We start from the raw sequence: 24,106 nt of genomic DNA, 5'->3' as shown, positions 1-24,106 counted from the left end.
CTCCCCCTAGATGTCCGAACAGCTGAATCCTTGAATGTCTTCAAGCGACGACTCAAAACTTTTCTTTTTCAGAAATACCTGACGTAGAACTTCTATATTCTTACTCGACTCTTTTTCTGGTGTGTGTTTTAAAAAAATAAAATAAAATAAAAATTCTGCACTACTCAATGGCGTTCTCAGAGATAGTATTCGTAGCTGGGGTCCTTATTGAGCTAGCATCGGAAATTCATTGCAGAGTCTCAAAGCACTTATGTAAGTCGCTCTGGCTAAGGGCGTCTGCCAAATCCTGTAAATGTAAATGTAAATATACTGCATGGACAATGAACCTTGGTCGAGAACAGCTGTACATCTATGTTCATGTGTTCTCCTGGAGTGAAACTTTCAGCACAATTCTTGGTGAAGGCTGGCAGAGAACGTGGTCATGAGTCTGATGGAGTCATTTCTGGATGACGGGAGAAATGTCACAATGGACAATTTCTTCACCTCACTGTCACTGTCACACAGACTGCTTCACTTTACTGGGCATGGTGAATAACGTTTGCCGTGAACTTCCTCCATTGGCAAAGGACACTGCACAGGGAGAGGAATTCTCCACGTCAGTGTTTAGAATGGCGCGCATGTATTCAGTACGAGCAGCAACAAGCAAGTGGCCAGTAGCTGTGTTTTACAACATGCTGGACTTGGTGGCGGTGAATGCCTACGTTCTGTACAAAGCATCTACAGGGTGGAAAGGAAAAAGAAGATTGTTTCCGATTCTTCTAGCCAAGGAACTCCATTGCCAAATACAGGGATGATGGTCACTGGGTTTTCAAACGCTGCAAACACAGACTTTGAAAGATAGACAGACTGTGTGGGACAGTAACCACTGAGACAAAAGGCAGAAAGATGACGAAGAGATGAACCTGGAACTGAGGCACGGATACATCAATTTTTACATGAACAGCCAAACATGCAAAGCTGGAGAGATCACACAAAAACAAAATTCACTTTTGGTGTTATAATTCAGTGATGGCCAATGAAAATGAAATGACATTTTATTCTGTATGTGTATGAGCATGTCAAAAACCATGGACCATGACTTCACTCAGCTTATGACATTTATATACAAACATGCATTGGAGACTGAAGTGTTAGCATGTTTTCATTTTATTCATTTCATTCTATTAGCAACTTTTCATTCTATTTTCACTCAATTTGTTTTATAAATAACACAGACTTGTGTTTCCATATATTTTGTGAATGTGCGTCTTTCATATTTGCAGGTCAGTCAGCGTGTGGGATATTTGGTATAGATATGGCAGACTTTTGTGAAGGTTTCCATGTCACACACAGAGGTTTAGCCTGCCTTGGATTTGAGCTACTCTGAGTAAAAAATGCAAATGCGCCAGGCCTCACAGGTAATGGGTGTGTTTGCACAACAAAAGCAGGAGGAGGATGGGGCTGAAGACCTGCGAAAATCACAGCAGGGGTGACAAACACCTTGGGACTCTCAGCAGAGAATAAAAACTCGGTAAATCTAGTGTTAAAGACGAGGCAATGGCCCTTTTCCAGTTCGTATGTTTATTTTGTCTACGGTCTCATGAGGACGTATAGTGGAGCTATGAAAAATTACGTAATAATAAACCCCAGCTCTGAATATGGACCGTTCATTTATGGGCTATTAATTTCTTTATTTCATTTGTACGTTATAGTTAAAGACGTAATGACTTACACCATCTTTGTTTTTCAACCCCTGTATCCTTCTGTTTCATCCCCTCTGGCTGTTCCTTTATTTTTATGTAACCTTTCACCTTTAGGTCCTGTGTGTGTGTGTGTGTGTGTGTGTGTGTGTGCGTGTGTGTGTACAGGTCTGTAACTAGTATATTCCATCAACATTATTATCAGTATTAGTTACTATGGCCCTCGGCTATATGAAGAGGTGGGATAGCTTCATACGCCCAAGACTTTTTTGAATCTTTTGAAGTCTTTCTTTCTCTGGGATCTAAAATGTACTATCCAGAGTGTGTATTAAATGAACAGTATTCCTGAAGGCTCCGTGTGCAGCAGGCTACACCCTGGAAAATTCTGTCGTCTTTCAGCACTGTCTCCCCAGGGCATTTTTCCTCGGGCACAGCACCACGTGGAGCTGCACCAACAGCCTCCTGCTTAGCATTTATGGGTAAAACTACGGCTTGGCCAATCAGAAGCCCCTTCATTGAAAATCTCTCTCAAGCTGTAGTGATATGGCTCATTTAATTCTCCCAGCATAACTGATGTACCGTTAATGAATTTTTTAAAAGTGTGAATTATCGTTACGTGGTCAGCATGGAACATGCGTGGTGTGTTTTTTAATCATGGAACATATATGTTGAGCGCCATGTCATGTATTGCCGGGAGCCATATAAAACGGAAAGTGTGCAGACTAATAACAAAATTATTGGCGCAAATGTAGCAAAAAGTGAAAAATTTACAAGGTAAATTAATATTTTTTTGCCTTGTTCACAACTTAATTTTTATATCCTGGTATCTTTTATATATTTTAATTATTGTTTACTGAGTTCCGGTAATAGACGTCACCACTTAAAGGTACAGGCTTATGCTGGGATTTGAACGAGCAACCTCCAGGTTACGAAACTGGCCTTAACCATGGCACCACCTACTGGTAGATTGTTGCAAAGTATTGAATTTTCCTCCTCCTGTTTTATAGCAACATTGATGCCTCACACCTGACATGTCTATAAACCAATAAAATAGTTCTCTGACCTGTAGCACTGGGGCCACCGACTTAAACACTAGAAGCCAAGGCAGGATCCCTTGGTGAATGTTACATGGTTACTGTAGCACAGCCAACAGTAAATTACCTCTCCGCTGCTGTACTGATGGTTATCAGTGGTGTTTACGTAGTTGGACATTGTGGGTTTACAGGGAACTTTTTCTTGTTATACAAAACAATGCAGAAGCTGTTAATGACAAAAAGGTAAGTAAACACTTGGAGAGGGATTTTTGTTTTGGGATTTCTTACGTAACAACTGTTTTGTTGATTAAACAATGGCATGGGGGGTTTTTAATATCTAAAATTGTTTTGCGAAGTAAATTGATGATCTAACTGAAATGCTAATGTGTCTAAGAACACCAAATCAGACTCGTGTAGAATGTGATCATTTCTGTGACTATATGAATTTGAAGGCTGCACATTGGAGAAGCAGGACAGGACGTTCATACCGATGCCTTTGAATTTGCTTGGGTGCCAGGAAAGACTTTTAAGAACACAATTAAAATGGGGAGGGGGAGTGGATTCTTAATCAAATCAAGCCTGAACTTTCAGTTAAAGAATACATGATGAGACTGAAGCTGTCCCATGTTTGGCAAGGGAGCCAGTACAGCACAGAAGGCCATCAGGCTTGGAAGCGTTGAAACCAGAAGAGGAAGTTGAATGGACTCGATCATCACTACAAAGAAGATGACTTTGGGAGGCTGAAGACCCGGACAGAAGATTAAGTCCTGGAAGAATAGTCACCAAAAGATGATATAGACATGAACGTTTTTTTTTTTTTTTTATAAATCTAGTCCAGTGTAAGATACTCATAGCAACAGACCAGACTCTGCAGCTTAGAATAACAATATATACATATAATAATAATAAAACAATCTTTGGTGCACATTTCCCTGTCATGTTATTTAGTCATTATGTAAGAAGGAAAAAAACTTAAGTACTACTTCTTATTTATTTACTCAGCACAAGTTTTTGCTTTCAGCATTTTTATGACATTAATTAAAATTTTTACACTTTTACCCTGCTGTACAATGGGATATATTTCAGTGAAGCAATTTAACAGTACAGTGGTTAGCTTAGGGGTACAACATCTTGGGATTTAAGCGTGATATTTTGGTGTCAGTGTTGTATCACTCTAGCTAAACAAGGTCAAAGGTCATCCATTTGTTATTAAATATGCCACATGGTTTTCTGTCATGTTCATAAAATGGTTCACAACATGCTGTTATTGGTTGTTGGGGAGCCAGATTGATTGGCAATATATTGCTGGTTCCAATTGCAGGAGAAGCGAATCTGTTGCACCCCAGAGATCGGCTGTTTTACTAAGGAGAACATCCATGGAGAAAAAATACTTAATTCAGTCTTGTGTGATTTCAGGTGGTGTTTGATCAAATCTGGGTGATATCACTGAAGCACTGAACTGTGAGCTGTTGATGTTGCAGTATTATATTGGAGCTTTATGTTTGCATCCACACTTGCCTCAAAAAGAGTCCCATTGAATCCTTTTGAAGCTATTTGCTTGTTCCCTTTACCTTATTTATTTATGCATTTTAGGTAAATGTCTTGAGTTAAATAGGCAGACAGGCAGGTGGATATTGGTTGATGATACCCCTGATCGCAGTGACAGCAGTGTCCTTCTCCTCCCCGGGGGCTGTCCCCCTCTCGTTTTGCAGGAAGGAAGAAGCATGTCGCGCCTGTCTCTGACCCGATCCCCAGTGTCACCTCTGGCTGCGCAGGGAATCCCTCTCCCAGCCCAGCTGACCAAGGCAAATGCGCCGGTTCACATTGACGTGGGAGGACACATGTACACCAGCAGTTTGGCCACCCTCACCAAATACCCCGACTCCAGGTGAGGCTCCATGGCTGCTTAACCCTTAAATCTTCAGTGAAAATATGGAACAGCGACTTTATTGTGACAACGTTGTGTTATTTTATGATTTTGAAAACCATGTGCTCGCTTTGCAGTTCTTTTTCGTCCTGCAGCATCAGTTGCTTTTGCCTGTTAAATATTCCTTAAAAAAAATCCATAAATAGAATCATTAGAATTTATCGTGGTGCTAGATTGCTTGAATGATCAGTGGTGTGTTTGGCTGACATTAAAAAGAATGCTCTTTGCATGCTGGTAGAGATGCGTAGCGCGTTTGTTGGGCAACTTTGTTGTCATCTTGCAGCTCCGGGGTTGCAAGGTACAAGTCCAACCTCGGTATGTTGGGAGTGTTTCTGTCTATGCTGAGTATCCTTTGTGTGTGTGTGTGTGTGTGTGTGTGTGTGTACACATATACCTCTTATTTCCTGGGAGGGGCTCTGGGTCACTGCGTCTCTCTCTGGCTAAAACCAGTCCATCACGCGCTGTTCTCCATTTTGTCTGATAATGGTCATAAAGAGTGTTTTTATAATTTTTTTGTCAGCTGTTTTTGTTCTCTGTTTAATTACAGCTTTGAAAACGGTCATTTAATGTCTGGTGTTAAAGCACCTGCTTCAGCAAAGCTGGCTCGATATTTGGCCATTTCTAAAATGTGTTTACCGGCACCAGTTTAATAAGATGGTAACTTTTCATTTGCCTGTAGTCGAGTGAATCCAGAAACAGTTATACTGTGGGACTGATTATTTCTATTACTGCTGGATGATATGAGACAAAGCACTGACTGTGTTCCATGTAGAGGAACAGTAGTACATGTGCATTATCATAGTTAGCCCCATTGTTTTGCACCCACAGAAATAAGCACCACTTTCCACATCCATTTCTGATGGTGTTGGGTCGTAGGTTATACTGCAGAGTGTTTCACTCTTTGTTGCATCTAGCAATTAGACATTTTGACATTTGGTACAGCTTGGCCATATACCAAGCGGGTACGGTATAATATTGCCATATGATTATTGGTCTGCTCCATTTCATCTGGGCATTTTCCATTTCAGAAGAGGACAGTTGTACAGTTACAAACCCCAGTGACAGAGGGCAGGAGGTGGCAGTGTCTGGTTCCGTGCTTCATGTGATCGGGCTTCGAAATGAGACAGATTAAAATCCCAACAGCGGCTGATGTCTTGCTTACTGTGAAGTTAAGAGCTTGGAGGTTTAAACGAGACTCGGGAATGTTGAGAATGAGCACTGCACAATTATTCCCCCCCTGCTGTGCAGTATTTACATGCATAACTTTTCTATTAAGCCTTGTTTCTGTCGCGTATACATTATGATTATCTTGTGCAACATAGCTCCTTGTGCCATGTTTTCCCCCAGACTCCTAAAAAATTGGCTTCAGATTAATTTCACATTTCCCCTCCCCCCCCGCCCCCCAAATATAGAAAGGGGTGTGACAAAGTCCTTTAGAACATGGGCACACAAACTCGGCATGGTGTCAAAATTCAGTTTAAGTAGTGGTTCTGGGAGTAAAGAACTTTAATTCAGTGATTTCTTTTAATAGATTGCTCGTTTAATTATGCAGAATGCGAAAGGAAACTTAGTGTAGTAACTAATGTGTGGACATTCATCTTCCCTGGAACAGGCCATGTCTGGGGACAGGAGTAATGAATCTTTGATGTGGGGTCACTGGTCTCTTCTTTGGCGCTGCCTGCTCATTGTTCCCCAAAGCAGAAGTTCACGTACGGGGAAGATCGAAGTCCTGGAAAGGGAACAGATCTGGCCGGTTTGCATACACTCGTGTTTGCCTAGCTAACGTGCTAAGCTAAAGTGACCATTAGCACGCACGATATTTTAATGCCCCGGTGTGAGAACGTGTGCTGGCCAGTCTCAGAACCCTGCCTCATCCATTGCCGCTACCCCCCCCCCCCCAAACCCTGCCCCATGGCCGGCACCCGTCCAGGGCCTGGTGCTGCATGTACCGACCCACGTTCCGTCTCCTGAAAACCTGACACCAGGGAGATAAACGGAATCATAGAAACACCTGTTTGACAGGCAGAGACGGAGAACTGGGACATGGGTGGGAGTGTGGGATGCCATGCCAGGCACTGGGGAACCTGTGGCTTCCTCGGCTGAACCAGAGAGAGAGAGAGAGAGAGAGAGAGAGCAGAAGGAAAAAAGAGATGGAGCAGTCAGGGAAGGAGAGGGAAGAAAAACAGGCAGCATTTTAATTGCTTTAAAAAAAGGGGGGGAGGGGGTTGGGGGGGGGGAGTGAGATGAAAAACAGAGAATGCCGCGAGCGGTATGGTGAAATTCTAGCTGGAAGAATTGCAAGACCATATGAGAAAGGAGCTCCTCGGGCATATCAGTGAGATGAGTATTGGTTTTTTTATAAAGCGTTTTGCATCGATTTCCAGAAAGGAAGGGAGAGAGAGAGAGAGAGAGAGAGTGTTGGAAAAGAATGAAAAGGCTGGGATCTATTCACCGACTCACATGGTACAGGTCGTTTGGTCGCACAGAGGCAGATCGTGTCAAGCAAACCTGATTCCACGTTTAGAGATTTTATTCGCACCGGGAGAGGTTTTTTTTGGGGGTGGATTCCTGGTGTTTATGGGACAAACACGGCTGAGGGTGTCTCTGAGATTTAATTCGGGGCAGTACCCACAAGCAGACGCCCTGGTGCCACCCGCTGCGATCGCGGTATGAACTTAACTACATGAGGCGCTGCGTCAGCGCAGCCGTGTCAACAAATCCCCTTTGTAGCCACAGCCGTTTCTGGAAGCGCACAAACTTCAGGGGGAACTTAATTAAACACATATAGGCTTCCCCAGTGCGTGCCGCCTTGTAAACGGCCAAAGAAACATCTGTCCTGCTGTACGCACACTTGCGTTAATTTGTCTTGCATCACCGAGACGCACTGTGTTAAATCATCTAAGTACTGTGTTCGTTTTGGCTTTTCTGTTCGGATCAAAAAGATGGCCTAATCGCTTTCATGAACAATGCGCGTAGAGGTGTGTGTCTGTCGCGACACGTGCATTCTCATACTCGCAGGATACGTTTCATTACCAAAAAAAAACCCAACAGATACTCAAAATGTGTAATCTTGGTGCTTGCCAGGATTTCTAAATCAGCCGGTATTTTATAGTGATTTATTATGTGCATACAGTACTGACTGTCAGTGATTTTTAAAAAAAATCTTAATATTCGGTGTAAATAAATTTTAACTACCAATGTGGATGTCCTGTTGGCAATAGACCTTAATACTGATGCTGTCACATTACTGCTGTTTCCAGAACATGCCATGCCTTGCATTTTCATCTAGTGCAATTCCAATGTTCAGCATATTTATTTTTTTAGGAAAATGCTTTACTCTAAACCTAAATGGGAAAGTGTAGCTTTTTAAGTATACAAAAGAAGAGAAACTGAGGTTTGTTCAAATTTTTTTTAATCCAGTGAACGTAAAGTTTTGCTCTAGTGAGTTATTTTGTAAGATTTTGCTTTATGCACCCTGTATGATGCGGACTTTTCTTAAATCTTTCTGAATTTTTCTCACGCCTTCTTGAGCAGCTGCTTATGAAGAGTTACCTTCATTCCTCCCTTTATTTTCAGTGGGGCTTGGCTTGAAGCTCTCACCTTTTTGCCTTTGAACCCCTGCACTGAAAGCTTAAGGTGTAGCACCATTTTAACTCCAGCAGAGCGGAAGTGGAGACCAGCTGTTCCCCATCGTTGTCCTTGGTCCTAACAATCCTTTACCCTTCGGTTATGAATGAACCGTACCGACCACATTGTAGCGCGTCCTTCCCACGTGTAGAAGTGCTGTGGTTGAGTAGGCCAGCTGGGACAGATCGCTGTAGCTCGATGTCACGTGACCATGCTTTCTGTAGGTTCCCTCAGGTGTCCCCTTGGAAGTTCTCCGCAGGCTTTCGCGCGGCTTTTTTAAATAACGGCTTCCTCCTTGCCACCTTGTCATACCGCAGGTGGAGCTGTGGATGTTGACAGCTGATGGATGTTCTTTCATCTCAGTCGCTGAACTTTAGCTTGTTCAGAGTTTTTTTTTTTTCTCTCACCTCGCATTTTCACCCATAATAACCCCCCCGCCCGCCCTCCCTGCCCGGCCCTTCGGTTTGCGGGGGGATGGGGGACACAATGCACTTTCCATTTCTCCGTGATTGACCAGACTGTGCTTACAGGGATATTTGGATTCTTTGATATTTTTTGTTCCCTTTCTCCTGATCTTGGCTTTTCACCGACTTTATTCCCGACTTGCTTTGAAACTACCTCACTCTTCATGGTTGAGACCTCGCTTGAAATTCACAGTATGACCAAGAAACCTCAAAGGGAGAGGTTTTTAAATTTTTGAATTTTGAGAAACACCGTTATTTGCACATAGACAGAGGCCTCTCAACTAATTGGGTGATTTGTTAAGGTAATTTAGGTTTGCCTTGGGATGTGCGCTACTTGTTTGCTTGCAGTCCTCCTTTTTTTTTCGTCTTTTCTTCTCTTTAAACAATTCTTCGAATTTCTCATCTGAAACGGAAATTTATACCGTTTCTCAACGCATGACTTCAGGAGGCTCAGACGTGCAAATCTCAATGTGCGTGTCCTCTGTACAACACAGAGCCCTGTAACATGTATGGTGGGGAAGATCTCACTATGGAGTGATGAATACGACCATCACATGACCAGAATCCACACCGCATTCTGTAACATAGCCAGGGAACATGAATGTTCAGGTTTTGTTTTCCCTTTAAGTCTAATAAATGGTTGACGTACTCCTAAAAACTGTTGTGTAAATGGGTTGGCATAGAAAACGTGACTTGGTGGATCCGGCTATTGGCTTGTTATGGCACTTGACTTAAAATACTGAAAAATCAAATTAAAATTTTCATCAAGAGAAAGTGTTCTGCACGCAGGTGAATTTCATAGGCTGTTGTGTTGCTAATTGGCTTTATTTTGGCCTTATTAAGTTGACAAATGGCACATTCCCCTTAAGTGAAAGCAGTATGATACAGCTCCAAAATATATCGCGAGGTAATTTATGACATCCTGCCAAAGGGTTTGATTTGAATTGCTAAGAGGACGGTTTAAACAAGTACTAGAACGTAAGAAATATGCCAGCAGCATGTCATGTTAGCCAGGATGCTAATTATACTTAAATGTGGGCTGGTTATTCGGTGTACTTGAAGGAGACCTTCTTTGGGTTGCTTTCACAGAATAAGCCGCTTGTTTAACGGGACGGAGCCCATCGTGCTGGACAGTCTGAAACAGCACTACTTCATCGACCGGGACGGCGAGATATTTCGCTACATCCTCAGCTTCCTGAGAACCTGCCGACTGCTCCTTCCGGACGACTTCAAGGTAAAACAGCCGGTGCTCTAATCTGGCCAAAAACGTATGTTTAGGACACTAGCTCTGGCGTTCAAGTCACAGTTGAGGTGAAGTTTCGGAACACGGAGCATTGAATGGTGAAGTTGAACTCATTCTTGGGTTGACTCAGTGTCTGTAGCCATGGTTTTCTGACAGTTACCATCTGTAACGTCAGAGATGAAGGTAGCATAGTGTTGTACCTGTAATTAAACCTTTGGTCACCTATAGACTTAAATACGGGAGGTTTGGAGGTTATCAAAGATGTGGCGTGTTGTTCTAAACCAGCAGTTTAGCTGGTGGTGTGAGTATGTTTTGTTTGCAGGCTGTCACTGGATTTGTTTACAAGAACAACTTTGCTTTTATTCCAGTCCTGTGTTAAATCTAGTGTGGTTTTATGGCAAGAATGCAAATACAGCTGAGATTCATAACGTCTGTGGCACCAGAGCACAGAACCTGCCCCGCAATGTTTATTTATACTTATGGAGCTTGTAGAACAGCCATTTGTTTATATGAGTGCCAAATGGGAGCCCAGTGCTGGTACCGAGGCCCGGTTATGGAATCTGCTCAGTGACGAGGTCACCCCGTTCATCGGAGCTGGTGAACTATTAGCACAGTCACTGTTCACTAGAGGGGCTCAGGAGTGTTGAGGGAGAGGATGCTATATTAAAACAGCAAGATGGCTGGTATTTACAAAAATACAAGCCAAGAAGAAATTCCGTTCCCTTAATTCTAATTCAGCATCTGCATGTTTGATATCTAAACATTTTCAGCCTTTTAACTTTGTGCCTCAGATGGGGTATATTGTCTTGTGTATAACTGGATGTTTTTTTGACATTTTCCCAGTTGATGAAAGGGCCAGATGAGTCGCTTTTAACCTGTCTTGTTTTACTTTGCTTGGCTCACAAACGGTAACTGCACCAAAAATGGCCTGAGCTGCAGTGGTAGCTCGCAGTGGCGTGGGCCTTCTGAAGGAGACGTCTTCTTTGGGCTCTGGAGAAGGCAGAGAGAGGGAGGCTTTCAGCTGGAGGGTTTTACGGAGCGAGTCTTTCAGGTTCCAGAGGCTCTGTCTCTCTGGACCTCCCTGTCAGTGCCTCCCATGCACACACTGGCTGCTCGTTAGTAAAATGGAGGCCGGTGGAGCTGCAGGATTGGGTTTGGTGTTTCACTGGGTGACTGGGAGAGGTGCGGGGAGCGGCTGCGTTTAGTTTCACCTGTCCTGCGGCCTGTAAGCAGGGGCAGCCAATTGCTGGAGCATTTGAGGGTTAAGGGCCTCACTTAAGGGCCCAGCGATGACATCACTCTGCAGCCTTGTAATGATAGCCATGGCACCCTAGGTCGCAGAGCCACGTACCACCCCTGAGTTTCTGGTATATCTGCCTGCTTTTGCCATTTCTCTTCCCTAGCTAACAGGACAGGAGTAATCTTGGAGCTGAGTGGATTAAAAGAGGCAAGCGGGGTTTCCCTGGGAATTACCCAAGCCCTCTCGTCATCTTTGAGATGGGCGGAAACGCTACACCTCCTGCAGCAGTGGCTGTTTCATGCAATGCATGCGGGTCTAGCGATCCATCAGAGTGCCTCGTGGGCTGACAGTAACACCCTCAGCCCCCCCCCACCCACTGCCCTTCCCCTGCTGTTACAGCAAATATCCTATTAATGTAAACGGAGGCCGTCTTCATTTGCCACAAGGGGTGCCATTTTCTCACGGCTGGGGCCTGTATTTGCAGGGCCCATGGTGCTCGCGGGCTGCCAGCGCCGCTCGTTATCGTAGCTTCCCTCACGTTAGCCCAGCCCTCTTCGCATTAGCTTAGCCTCCCTTGCATTTGGCTTTGGCTTAGCTTTGCTCACATTATCTTAGCTGCCATCATGTTAGCTTAGCCTCGCGATTGCGTGCACCCTCACGTGAGGCTTGCCGGGGGGGGGGGTCAGGACAGCTTTAGCTGCGGTCCAGGGAGGGTGTAACAAGTGTAGCGTCCACATGGTTTCTCCGTTTTCCCTAATGTTGTAGGATTTACCATTTTGTTTGTCACGTACCCAAACATGCACTGGATCCCTGGCTGCCTGGACTGCACTCAGAAAGAACAGTGTGGGGGAATTTTGCTCACAAAACTAATCCATTACAGACAGTCCAAGTCCAGAAAGTATGAATCCAGGCCAAGGTTTTGTTTCAACCAACCCGTTTAGTATTAAGAGTCACGATTACAATGTACTCAACTTCCCCAATACTGAAAAGGAAATATGAGCTACAAAAAACTTTTAAATAAATAAATAGACAAATAAGTAATAAAAAAGAGAAGCCATAAAATAATAGCATATAAACAGAAGAGCAATAATGATGTTAATAGTGTTCGGCCTTTCTGTTTGTTGCTGGCTGGTCATTTGCAGCTGCTAAACTTCTGCAGGTGGGGAGGTGAATATTCATTGTTCCCAGGGCCCACCGGGGGCTGAAAGACCCCACAGTAACAGCCTCAATTTTCCACCCATCTGACTGCTCAGCGTAGCCGGCTGCCCATGTGGTGGACACACTGCGGACGTGACACCCGAGTCACTAGCGGCCTGCAGACCATCTCTCAGCACCGGGGCGTGTGGGAGACGCTCGCCAGGCGGGCTGGGCTCAGGCCGATTCTCGCGAATCGCTGTCCTCGGCTGCGCACGTCTGGATTATGCAAATTCCTCCTACTGGAAGGGTTTGGCTAACGAAGTTGTTGGGGTGGTTAATAAAGCTACCTGTAGTAGGAATCATTTCTAACGACAGCAGGAGATTCCATTGCTAAATTAAAAAGAATGTTCTACTTGGCATTTCACTACAGGAAATATAACCTATATATATAAACAAGAAAATTTTGGCAAACTGTCATTAATTACTGTAGTTTTTATGCATAATTTTTGAATGACAACCTGCTGAAACTTAGATGAATTGTGGGCATGAGATAATTATCGCATTAAGCTTTGTGTTTTATAAGTGGGGCTTAAGTTTATGGTGGATCATAATGTTGTGAGGATCTATCCAAAATATGGTGAAGAATGCTTCACTGGCCCTGGACCCTGGCAGAAGATCGCGGCGGTCCTTTGTTTGTTAGGCAGATACCCTGTTTGGTCTCAGCCATGTTACCCACCGCCGTCCCTTTTATTATTGCGATGGTCTTTAAATTTCACACTGAATATGAATTGAAAAACATCTAGTTTGTGGCCATCTTGTGTGTAGAATGTCAGGAAAGTTCATACTGAAAGCAGCACTGCCATATTAACACAGGCAGGCCAGGCTGGACGTGGAGAGTGACTATTATCGTACATCTGCCCTGGCACAGAAAAACCAGCATTACTTCATGGTGTCTCTGGCTTAGTGATGGTCAGGTGCAATGGGGAGCTGTGATCTTTAATCCTGATCATGTGTGATTCCCACCATATCGTCTCCTGCCACTGCTGGCCACTCTACACTGGGCTATCGGACTCTACTGGGCTGGCAGGACCATACCAGATCCTACTCCAAGCTCTGGGAGACGGCCGGGTCCAGGCCACCCCCACACTTAGCATCAAACGTCCCGTTTGCACTCTGGAAGGACAGTGCGTGGAGCGGAGCTGCGTCACGCACACAGCCACTGGGCCGCAGGAAGCCGTCGCTACACAACGGTAGTTCTGATGCCTTGGTCTGACCCTTGCCTATAAGCCCTGCTCAACCAATAAGCTTCTTCCACTTTAGCAGTATTGTTACAGTAATATGCGTTTCTATTGGCTGCCTCTATGCTGCAAACATTTCACCCAGGCTGCCTCAACTTAATCCCAACGTTGTAGATCTTACACAAACAATGCTGCGTATCTGTGGCCCTGTCTTGAAACTGTTCTGTTTCAAAATGCCTTTTGCAGCTTTGTAATACTGCAGAATGTTACTTGCAAGTACTGCTTTCAAGGTGAAAGCATTTGACAGCGAATATAAACATAAGCATAGCAGTGACAGAGAGACTGGCATCTCTCAGGAAGCCCAGCTGCTCAGCAATCAGGAAACTGGCAGCTTAACCTCTGAACCTCTGTATTATACCCACCTATCCATCCACCTTCCAAACCGCTTATCCTACTGGGTCGCGGGTGGTCTGGAGCCTATCCCGGAAGCAATGGGCACGAGGCAGGGACCAACCCAGGATGGGGGGCCAGTCCATCGCAGGGCACACTCACACACCATTCACTCTCACACGCACACCTACGGGCAATTTAGCAAGTCCAATTAGCCTCAGCATGTTTTTGGACTGTGGGGGGGAAACCGGAGTACCCGGAGGAAACCCCACGACGACATGGGGAGAACATGCAAACTTCACACCCATGTGACCCAGGCGGAGACTCGAACCCGGGTCCCAGAGGTGTAAGAACAGTGCTAACCACTGCACCACCATGCCGCCCCCTGTATTATACCCAGCTGTATAAATATGCATCAAGCGGAAAAGTTGTGAGCTTGACTGTAGCCATGGACGTTTCCCTGACTGTGCCCCGGAATGAAAAACTTAAAGGCAGTTATTTTCCCAAGATGCACCTCTTGTTGTTACAGTTTGACCAGAGTCTTCACAGTGGTCAGGGATCATTTTTGGTGGCATTTGGTCATGAGGAAATGGTTATTTTCATCATTTTGTTTAGTCAGTGTTGTTCTTTCCACTCAATTTACAGATTTTACGCATTTGTAAATTGGATGTTTTACCGGTGCTGTTCAGCATAAGTAATCCAGTGAAGGACCCAACGCGAGTCTCAGACCCAGAAACAGGCTGCTTACCACCTTTTTGCTTCATCTGTACTGGAAGGGTGGGAGGTTGTAGTGGTGCCATCTGGCTTTTTCGGGAACCCAGGGTGGAGGGGACTGAGCCTGGGGGCTAAAGTGGAGGGGGGGGTCAGCCCTTATACTGAGGTAGGGGATGGTGGGGGTTGGCAGTCTTTATGGTTAATTTATGAAGGAAACGCATCTTGTGTAATGCCGCACACAAGTGCCGGTTCTAATGCGTACCAGAGCCGGGGCTGGTGCTCCGTCCGCTCGGCGCTGCATGTCCATGCGGGAAACGCGTGACCAGCGCAGGGATTGGCGAGGAAGCCGAATTGGGTTCCAGAACCCCCATCAGATGGGAATGGTTTGCGGTTCCCGGGACACCTAACCGATTAGAAATGTGAAATTCCAGCATTTCCATGCTAACGTTAACAACAAACACTCGCATGGAAAAACCTCCAGTCCTGACGTCCATCTGGCCCCAATCGGGTTAGAGGGGGATGAAAGTGTATCGCAGAGTCACGGCGTTCACACAGCCTACAGGCCACAAAGCAGAAGCATCTGTGCCGTTTCTGGGACCTCGGGGGGCGGCATTTGCCATAGTAGGAAACAGTGCATTAATACTGCGTTTGACAGCTAACATCTCATGTATGTTGTATGTTTTTGACATCTCTCCTGCCAGCAAAGCAAAATACCTGTAAGTTTTCATTGTGGAGATATGAGACCCCTGACATCCTTACCCATGTACAGTAACCCTCCCCCGCAGTAGAGGGCGATGTTGCATTTTTTTACTGGCCGCTAACTGTGGGTCGGCTGCCCACACCCTTTCCTCCAGGACTTCCAGCTGCTGTATGAGGAGGCGCGCTACTACCAGCTGACGCCCATGATCAAAGAGCTGGATCGCTGGAAGCAGGAGCGTGAGCAGCGGCGGCTGGCCCCACCCTGCGACTGCCTGGTGGTGCGCGTCACGCCCGACCTGGGCGAGCGCATCGCTCTCAGCGGCGAGAAGGTGCTCATTGAGGAGATCTTCCCCGAGACGGGAGATGTCATGTGCAACTCGGTCAACGCCGGCTGGAACCAGGACCCCACACACGTCATCCGCTTTCCGCTCAATGGATACTGCAGGCTCAACTCTGTGCAGGTGATTCGCACGTCATCCTCGCGCCGCATGTGGTACCGTGTCCTTGGCCGCTGTCCTCTGTGTGTTAATGCATGTTCATGTCATGTTCAGAGAATGGTTGCTAATGACGACGTTGGAGTTTCATTATTGCACTATGTATTCCATATTCTTGGGTGTGTATTCTTGGGTCTCTGAGGAGCCAAAGCTTAAAGAGCCGATCTTCCACGAAACGTCTTCCTGTTTCTGTGGCGCCTGCTCCGCAGTGCATTGTGGGACTCTCTTCATGGTCCCCTTGCACTTGAATGACACAGCTGTGTAACATTCAACCAGACTAGTTAAATCATCTTGTCTAACCAAAGAGAATGCGAGGGGTTGCTTTTAGGGATGTTGTGGTGGAAGGGATGGTTTTTGGGAGATGAGGAAGAGGAGGGAAGCTCATCTCAGCCAGTTTTGGTAACCCTCTTACTACCCTTCATTGGGATTTCTCCTCATGAAGACCGTGACCAAAGAACCGTAAACTGAGTCTAGTCCAACCCACGTCTGTACACAAACAGGCCAGACCCTTCAACTACTGCAGCCCCGCGCCCCCCCCCCAACACACTGCCACCTGAATCAGCCATTAATGAAATGGATCCCAACACAAGCCAGACACACCTGAACACAGCCCCGCTCACTACATCCTACTGCCACTCACCAACATCCGGTACACCCCCACCTAGAAGAACAGAACGATAGAGCCCTGCCCCACCAACACCCCTAACTAAGCACCCTCCAATTAAACTACGCCCAAGAACCACACCCACAGATAACAGCCTGCAGGCCACGCCCAGAATTTCCTGATCAATCAATATCCTATTCAGTATAGTGCGTTTCTTAGAGGCAAGTTGTCACAAAGTACTTCATAGTGATGTGCAGGAATTTTTCCCCCAAGGGAAATGGAAATACAGGAAAAGCTGATTCACCCCGTAGTAATCAGATCCAGAGACGAACCACACCCACAAAGACCACACCCACAAAGACCACATCCACAAACAGAGCTGCACACACAAATACTCAAACTTGCCACACACCAAGTAAAAAAAAAACTAGACTGTAAACAAACCACACCCACAAATAAGCCACACACTAATCAGGCCGCCCACTCCATCCTCCCCGAAGCCTTCGCAAAGCAGATGGGAGCCCTCGTCTCCTCCCTCGCCTTTAACGGACGCTTTCTCAGCCGAGACGCCGGTCCTGAGGCTGGATTGAGGGGGTGAGGACGCGTTTCTGGCGTTGGGTCATGTCTGGCGTAAGACAAGAAGGAGAAAAGGGGGAAAAAACCAACATGCATAATTCATATTTCAGTCCTTTTTAAGACGTAGCTGCACTTCTGAAAGACTCCTCTGCTCCAGTGCCCCGAGCCATTTAAATACATGTATTGCATTTTTTAATGCCGTACTTAGAAATTCTCAAACATCCTAAACTGCTTTATACTCTTTTTTTATAGATTTTTAAATGACTTGCAATATAATTAATTGGCCGCATCAACAAGCAATTCTTGCTCCCCAGCCTGTTTACAGCCAAGCAGAGCTATGTCTCCATGCCGGCATTCGTTTCCAGCGAATGCGGAAACCATTTTTGCTTAATTACAGCTGTTTCCTACAAGACACTGGTGGAGCGGGCCGAGGTGAAATGTATCGCGGAGCCGGCATCCCCTACCACCCGGGAAGAGTGTTCCCGGAATTCCCCTTCCTCGCGCTCCAGGGCACAGTGGCATCCAGAGAGGCTTTTGTCTAACGACACAGTCCTAGACAGGCAGACAATAACCTTCTAGCTCAGTGTTTCCCAATCTCCCCAATTCTCAGGGCCCTGCAGACAGTTCATGCGTTTGCTCCTACCGGGAGCTGGGAGGGAGCAAAAAATGTGGACCGTTTGGCAGGGAGCTGGGAGGGTAGCAAAAACATGGACTGGCTGTGGGTCCCTCAGGACTGGGTTGAGAAACACTGATCTAGCTCCTGTCCCCACTTCTTAAATGATAGAGTCAGATCTGGTTTGTTTGTACACGATGTCTGACAGTGGAGAATTTTCTTAAACAACTCCTTCACCCCCCCCACCACCCCCTCCCTTTCTAACCATTGTTAGATAGCATAAAACATAATTCCAGCAGAAGGGTGCGCTGTGATCTGGTTGCCTTTTGGACCCATTCCAAGTAGAGTCGGCTCCACCCTGAAAGGGGAGAGCGGGATAGAGTTTGCCGGGGGCATATGGGAAATACGGACCAGTCTGGGAGGTTACACGACCCTGCCGACTGGGACGAGATGCAAATGACAGGAAGTACAGTGTACACACGGCGGGAAAGGTCACATGACACGGCACATGGCGTTAGATACCAGTCAGGAGACAAACAAAAGGAACTGTAAGCTGTAAGCATGGTGTTCACCCGCAGGCAGGGGCTAAGCCATCCCTGTTGTATCCTGCATGCTGGGAAGTTTGTTTGCCTTTCAGAGTTTTTTTGGTCTGTGTCCAAGGCTGGTGGGCTCAGGATCAACTTTGTGATCGTTACATATATTAGTGACAGAGCGAGGGGGCAGAACTTTTTGGGCGTTACAGAGAACGTGGCTGAATGGGGGCTTTGGCAGAGAAAGCTTTTTAGGAAAACACTGAGCGGTGAAGATGCCGCGGAGGTGTGTGTGAGCCGTCCCTGGGCGCCGGGCCTGACTGGGCAGCCTCATCCATCAGGGTGATGGAAGACCCAGCTCAGGCTAAACACCACTTTTCCTCTGTCACCATGACAGGGCAGCGGTCGTCGTACTGTGTCCCAGACGGCGATCCTCGTGCCGGGGACATCAAATCCTTTGTCCCCAGACTAATATGTCAAGGACCCTCACCATCAATCCCGAGGCCAGCGCAGGGCGATGTCACCTGGGTCATATTTCAGTGCAGCAGGTAGCTCGGCCCAAAAGGGGGGGGGGACCAGCTTCCCGAACGTCACCCTCTGATCCCAAGTCCAGCTGCCTTGAACCGAATGGTTGCCCTAGCAGACATACTTTTGCGAAAAATGTCCCGTAAAATATAGCCAAGCAACTTTCCCCTCACTAAATTCAGTAATAAGTAGCTAAAATTTAATCATAAAAATTTCAGTATGGATGTAAAAATAGGCAGAATTGAAAAGGGCTGGCTGCAGTGTTTGGAACTTACACCACATCCATGATAGGGGGTGAGTTGTCAGGTGATGTGTGTAGGTGTGGCTTTTTGGAAGTTTTGTGTCATTGGCAGTGTTGCAATGGCGGCTTGGATATCCAGGCAGATTCAGGGGGCCCAGCACCTCACAGGAGATTTATGCATATATTGACCAGGGGGTCCAAGGTGACATTTTCTCAGGGGGAATTATTTCTAGTTAAAATTACCAAATGTTTTTCATTGGGAAAGGGTCACTATTTCCTTACTGGTGTGTTTTCACCTGGTGCAATAGATGTGGGGGGTGGAGCCCGAATTAGCTTTTGTCCCATTGGTGGAGATCACGTTCTGCTGCCCCACTCTGATCTCCGCAAGCGAGACCCGCGCACCGGCGGCTTGGCGGCAGCAGAGGGCCGACCCCGGCGGCCATCAGTTTTGCATCATGCGGTGCGACCGGCCGAGGACGCTGCCCACTTTGATTCCTCAGCCCCACCGACGCAGCGCTGGAGGAACAATGTGAGCCAGCAAGACAACTTCTGTCGATCACCATGGTTACCCCCATCCGGGTCGGCAGGAGCTTCGGCTGTTCCCATTGGCTTCTGGGGTGGTGGCGTATCCTGCACAGGAACCCGATTGGTGGCATGATTAGCACCCCTGGGGGTGAACGCGACACCCCCCCCCCCTTTCCAGTATGACCCACTTCCCCCAGACGTGTTGTCAACTTCAAACATCCCGTTGCAAACAACCAGGGAGAAGAAAAACTCTTCTGAGGCCCTCAAGTCGGCAGCAGAGAGGTGCTCGGTTTGACAGTAATGGGCTGCCAGCCGAGACCTGCAGACCCACAGCTCCTAATTGTGCTGCTGCAAATCGGGGGCTTCATCATTTCATGTTAAGAAGTCTGAAAAGCGTGAAACTTCCGTACGTGCAGTTCCGGAAACTTTAAACCGCAAACGCGTGATCACAGCGACTTCTTCACCCCATCAAGGAGCATTTGCGAACCTCAACACCCAGTTGCATGCCAGCTGAAAGGCGCACGACAAGCAGTTATCATCCTTCCAGGCCATGTGGCTCGCAGATATCCATCCTAAAAGCGACTCTCTGCCCTATTTTGCATAATTTCTATAATGCAATAATAACAAACTCCTTTGTGTCAGACAGCTTACTGGGCTGCTCATCCCACAAAGAGCAAATTTTACGTAATTGTCCTTATTCAGAACCATCTTTTGTGTGGGCGTGCCTCTTAATTAACACCGGTGCCCGGCATTCTCCCCACACATTAACGAGCTGAGTGCCATCGACACGCTTTGGTGGAGGGTGACAGAAGCGGTCGTTAAGCAGCCCCCGACACCCCCCACCCTACATGTCATCTTCGCCTCATTAAAGGGAAACAGATTTGACTTTGAAGTAAGTAATTTAAAGTTTAGCTCTCCTTTAAAAGGCATGTTAGTGCACTTGATCTTCGAAGAGCTCCTTAACAAGTGGGCCATCCCCGTGCGCTGGGCCCGGTCAGCCGCACGCACACCGCGGCCTAATTGCCTCCCCACACCCCTGTCCCGCCCGCCCAGGCGTGGTAACGAGGGGGTGTCAGGTCACTGCTTTCTGTGTCCATTGGTTTCTTGTGTGGCTCCCATTTTAATGTTTTCTCTTGGCCTCCTTCCCGCCGGCTGTAGCCTTGAGACGGATCCCCGGAGTACGTAAACATGCGGAGAGGATCCTACAAATAATAAAAAAAAATATATATATATAAAAAAAATCATGATGACGGAGGCGGAGGAAGCAGAGGCTTCTGGGACAGCGGTTCCGTGTTCTGTAGGCCAAGCGTCTAGATAAGACGTCTGTGAGGCCCACTGACTGGTCTGGCTGCTTGAGAGTGAGCTGCAGTCATCTCTCAGAAGAGCACCACCTTCTGCTAGAACTAGTGCAAGGTTCTTCAGAGCAGATCTTACAGTGTAAACACATTGTGAGGAACAGGATAAAACTAGTGTCCCTCTCCTGTGCTCCTTTATGGATGGATGGATGGGTGGATGTTGTCTCTCTGACATCGCGTCTGACCTTATCTTCATGCCGTTTCTCTAGCAACCAAGCTGGCATTCATTGCTGGATTAGCCAGCTCTTGCTCAGGATCATGTCTGCCGCTGTGTGTGTGTGTGTGTGTGTCTCTGAGTAATAAAGGCTTTCAGGTGTTTGTGCTGACGCCACGCTAACCGAAGTCATGGCTTCTCCGCTCTGCCCTCCAGGTCTTGGAGAGACTGTTCCAGAAGGGCTTCAGCGTGGCAGCGTCGTGTGGTGGCGGTGTGGACTCCTCCCAGTTCAGCGAGTACGTGCTCTGCCGGGAGGACCGCCGCTGCCACAACATCAACACGCCCGTCAGGATAAAGCAGGAGCCCCTGGACTAGAGCGTGCTGGGGGGCCAACCAGGCCCGCCTCTGGGGCAAACTCTCCTTCCACAGAACAAAGCCGACCTCCACGTTCGCCACCCCCCCCACGCCCCCACCCCCCATCTCCCTCACTGCAAAAAAAACAAAAAAAAAAACAAAAGAACAAAAACGAACCAAACTCCCAAGTATTTGCAGACATCAGCTTGTAAGGGCGGCTCTGCAGAAGGCGGCACTTTGAGGAAAATCTGACCCCAGCACCAGAAAAATGTTTCCATTTAGCCGGGATGACAAAAAGAATGAGAGAGTGCGTCGGATGAACAAACAAAGCAAGCGAAACGTCCTTTTGTCTCTCCCATCCTGTGACGCTCTGCCATCGTCAGGTACTCCAGCAGAGCGGGGACCCGTCTCATGTCCCGACGCAGGAGCGTGTGGCGGTACCGCATGTCCCGGCGCCCTGGATCCCCGACGAGTGACTCGTCGTCGCTGTCAACATGCCCATGCAACAGAAACGGCCTTTGCTGCATTTAATCCATCCCGTCCGTGTTCTATTGCCTTTTAATTTATGAGGTTATGTTCTGTTGTGTTCCATATGAAGGATTTCTGAGAGCAGTTTTCAGAAGTCGTTTGCTTCGAGAGAGTGAGCATGTGCCACCGTGGGCGCGCTGTGGAAACGCTGTCATGTCCGGAGGCTACATGGCTAAAGCACTCTGGCTGCTAATGCATTCAAAGCCAGGGAGGACCTCATTGTTAGGGCCCGGCTGAAGGGTAGCTGCGCCGGTGCTGAGCTTTTGTAATGGTGTTCCTAAGCCTTACCCCCCCCACCAAAAAAAAATACACAACACATGCGCAAAGGCCGCGGCGATTCAGTGCATGCGATTACCCCTCTCCCGTGATTATCACCAGAAAGCTTCCACCGTGCGCGGCAAGGCGAACGCTAACGTCATGATTCTGACGACTGGGTGGATTATGCGAAGATCCCCTGTAGCCTTTAGCATAAAGCTACCGCGTCCGGGCATCCGATTCCCGGTGTTTGTTCCCGCCATGTGGGAATTGCGCCGTTATGGCTCCGATGCCGCCCACTCTGGCTGAGGTGCCTCTGTGAGGACAGGGTCCCCCAGGTGACTCCTCCGCTGAAAGGGGAAAGTGGTCCTAACGGAATTTCAAAATTTCACACCCACCTCCTTTCTCAGGTGTGCAAAGCTGAGCACTTAGAGACAAAGCAGTAAAAGCCACCATGTTTATTTGTGGGACTGTAACTGTTTTTTTTTCTCCCCGTGCAGAACTTACCAGCTTTCCAGGAGCAAGGAGTAGACAGTAATATATACAAATGGATTTGTAGCTGTTAATATAACCCTCCTCCCAAAATGCCAAGTGGCACAGTGTTAACACAGTAAAGATAACATTCTGGAGTTTTTTTTCTGCCCCAAAACTAAATTAATTAAAGGAGACAAATGGCAATTTTATTGTCAAACTTGTAACATGTATAAAAAAAGACTTTTTTCCTTTGCCAAAATGCTCATCAAGTAGAAGCCTAATTTGGGCACTGGCAGATTTTCTTTTCCTCTGTATTTTTAGTAAAAAAAAAGGAAAAAAATGAAAAATGTAAAAGACTTTTCATGTGGTTGTCGTGTTTTTTGTTTTAATGATGAAAGAATCGCAAAGGGTCTTTAAAGTGGGAGCGAGTGTCATTCCATGTCCGGCTAGCATTACGCACGCAGGCACCGCAAAAGGGTTGCAAACATTTTTTTTCCATGTGCATCGCTCTCTGGAACTTGAGACTGACCCCATGACAACCCCCCAGCAGTGGGGGGGCGGACTGCCAGCGTTCGCTTTTCCTGGAGGAGCTGGTTCTTCATGGCCCGAGGCCTTCTGACTTGCCTGAAAGAAGTGACCGTTGGTCCATGACTGTCCCATATTTTCGTTTTTCCTTCTTGGGAAGTTCGCAAGCTCAACTTCTCTGTATTCCAAGGTACAGTACCCCCTCCTCCTGTACTCACTGCTTGTGAAATCCTGAACCAGTCAACCCGCTGAGATGTTGTACAGAAGCAGTCTTACAGGTTGAAGTGCTATGCTGGCGTTCCCTGGCACCATTCCTGGATTTTCCCGGTTATTTGGAACAAGAACGTAATCAAGGTGGTTTGTGCCATGTAGTCTGACGACTAGTGATTTGTAAAGTTATTTGTATATTGAAATGTTCTGAGACTTGAGTTTTAAATGTTTGCTTTTATCAAATAAGGGGAAAAAATCTCAAGATCCTCAAAGTCCAATGTTAAGTTTCCTGGAAAAGAAAAAAAAAATTATCAGGAATTAAAATTTGCAAGCAATATGTTCTGTACATAGGGATTTTTTTGTTCAAAATAAAGACGCAAAAGGTATTCATTTCAAAAAGTATACCTAGGTGCAGATGTATATTATTTAAACAAAATGTTTTAATAATTGGACTATAGTATTAAAGGGAATGTGTTAATCTACAGTGTCTCCATTTTTTGATTTTATTAGCATACATGCGTTAATAAAAGGATGTACTGTTTAAGTATTATTCTTTGTTGGCCTGATTTATTTCACTGCTGTGTGAATTACTTCCTGTAGTGTGACATGTTTGGGGTCCAGCCCTTACAGATGAGATGAGTTTCAGTTCCTGTCCACAGTTTGTTTCACTCGCAGTATATGGCATGTAGTTGACTCAAACAGTGGGAATGGCTTGCTGCCCCCTGTGGTGAGGAGGACTTCCTGCACACTG

The 24,106-nt window shown here is 46.7% G+C and overlaps 1 protein-coding gene across 4 annotated transcripts in view; it reads left to right on the top strand.

Annotated features, from left to right (window-relative positions):
- The window catches only part of LOC125751874 (BTB/POZ domain-containing protein kctd15), a 28,191-nt gene extending 4,286 nt beyond the window's left edge, over nucleotides 1-23,905 (top strand). For 3 of the 4 annotated variants that reach the window (XM_049031272.1, XM_049031274.1, XM_049031271.1), the window contains exons 2-5: nucleotides 4,426-4,601; nucleotides 9,821-9,965; nucleotides 15,548-15,853; nucleotides 21,226-23,905. In XM_049031272.1, the coding sequence (XP_048887229.1) occupies nucleotides 4,426-4,601; nucleotides 9,821-9,965; nucleotides 15,548-15,853; nucleotides 21,226-21,384 (786 nt within the window). In that variant the 3' untranslated portion in view covers nucleotides 21,385-23,905. Of the gene's footprint in view, nucleotides 1-3,349; nucleotides 4,602-9,820; nucleotides 9,966-15,547; nucleotides 15,854-21,225 lie in introns of all 4 variants that reach the window. The other variant, XM_049031273.1, reaches the window with a different exon arrangement.
- Nucleotides 23,906-24,106: the final 201 nt, after the last annotated feature.

The sequence above is a fragment of the Brienomyrus brachyistius genome, chromosome 11 (assembly GCF_023856365.1).
Source record: "Brienomyrus brachyistius isolate T26 chromosome 11, BBRACH_0.4, whole genome shotgun sequence".
Taxonomy (NCBI): Eukaryota; Metazoa; Chordata; class Actinopteri; order Osteoglossiformes; family Mormyridae; genus Brienomyrus; species Brienomyrus brachyistius.
Note: the sequence above shows the minus strand (reverse complement) of the source record. Positions and strands in the feature narration are given on the sequence as shown.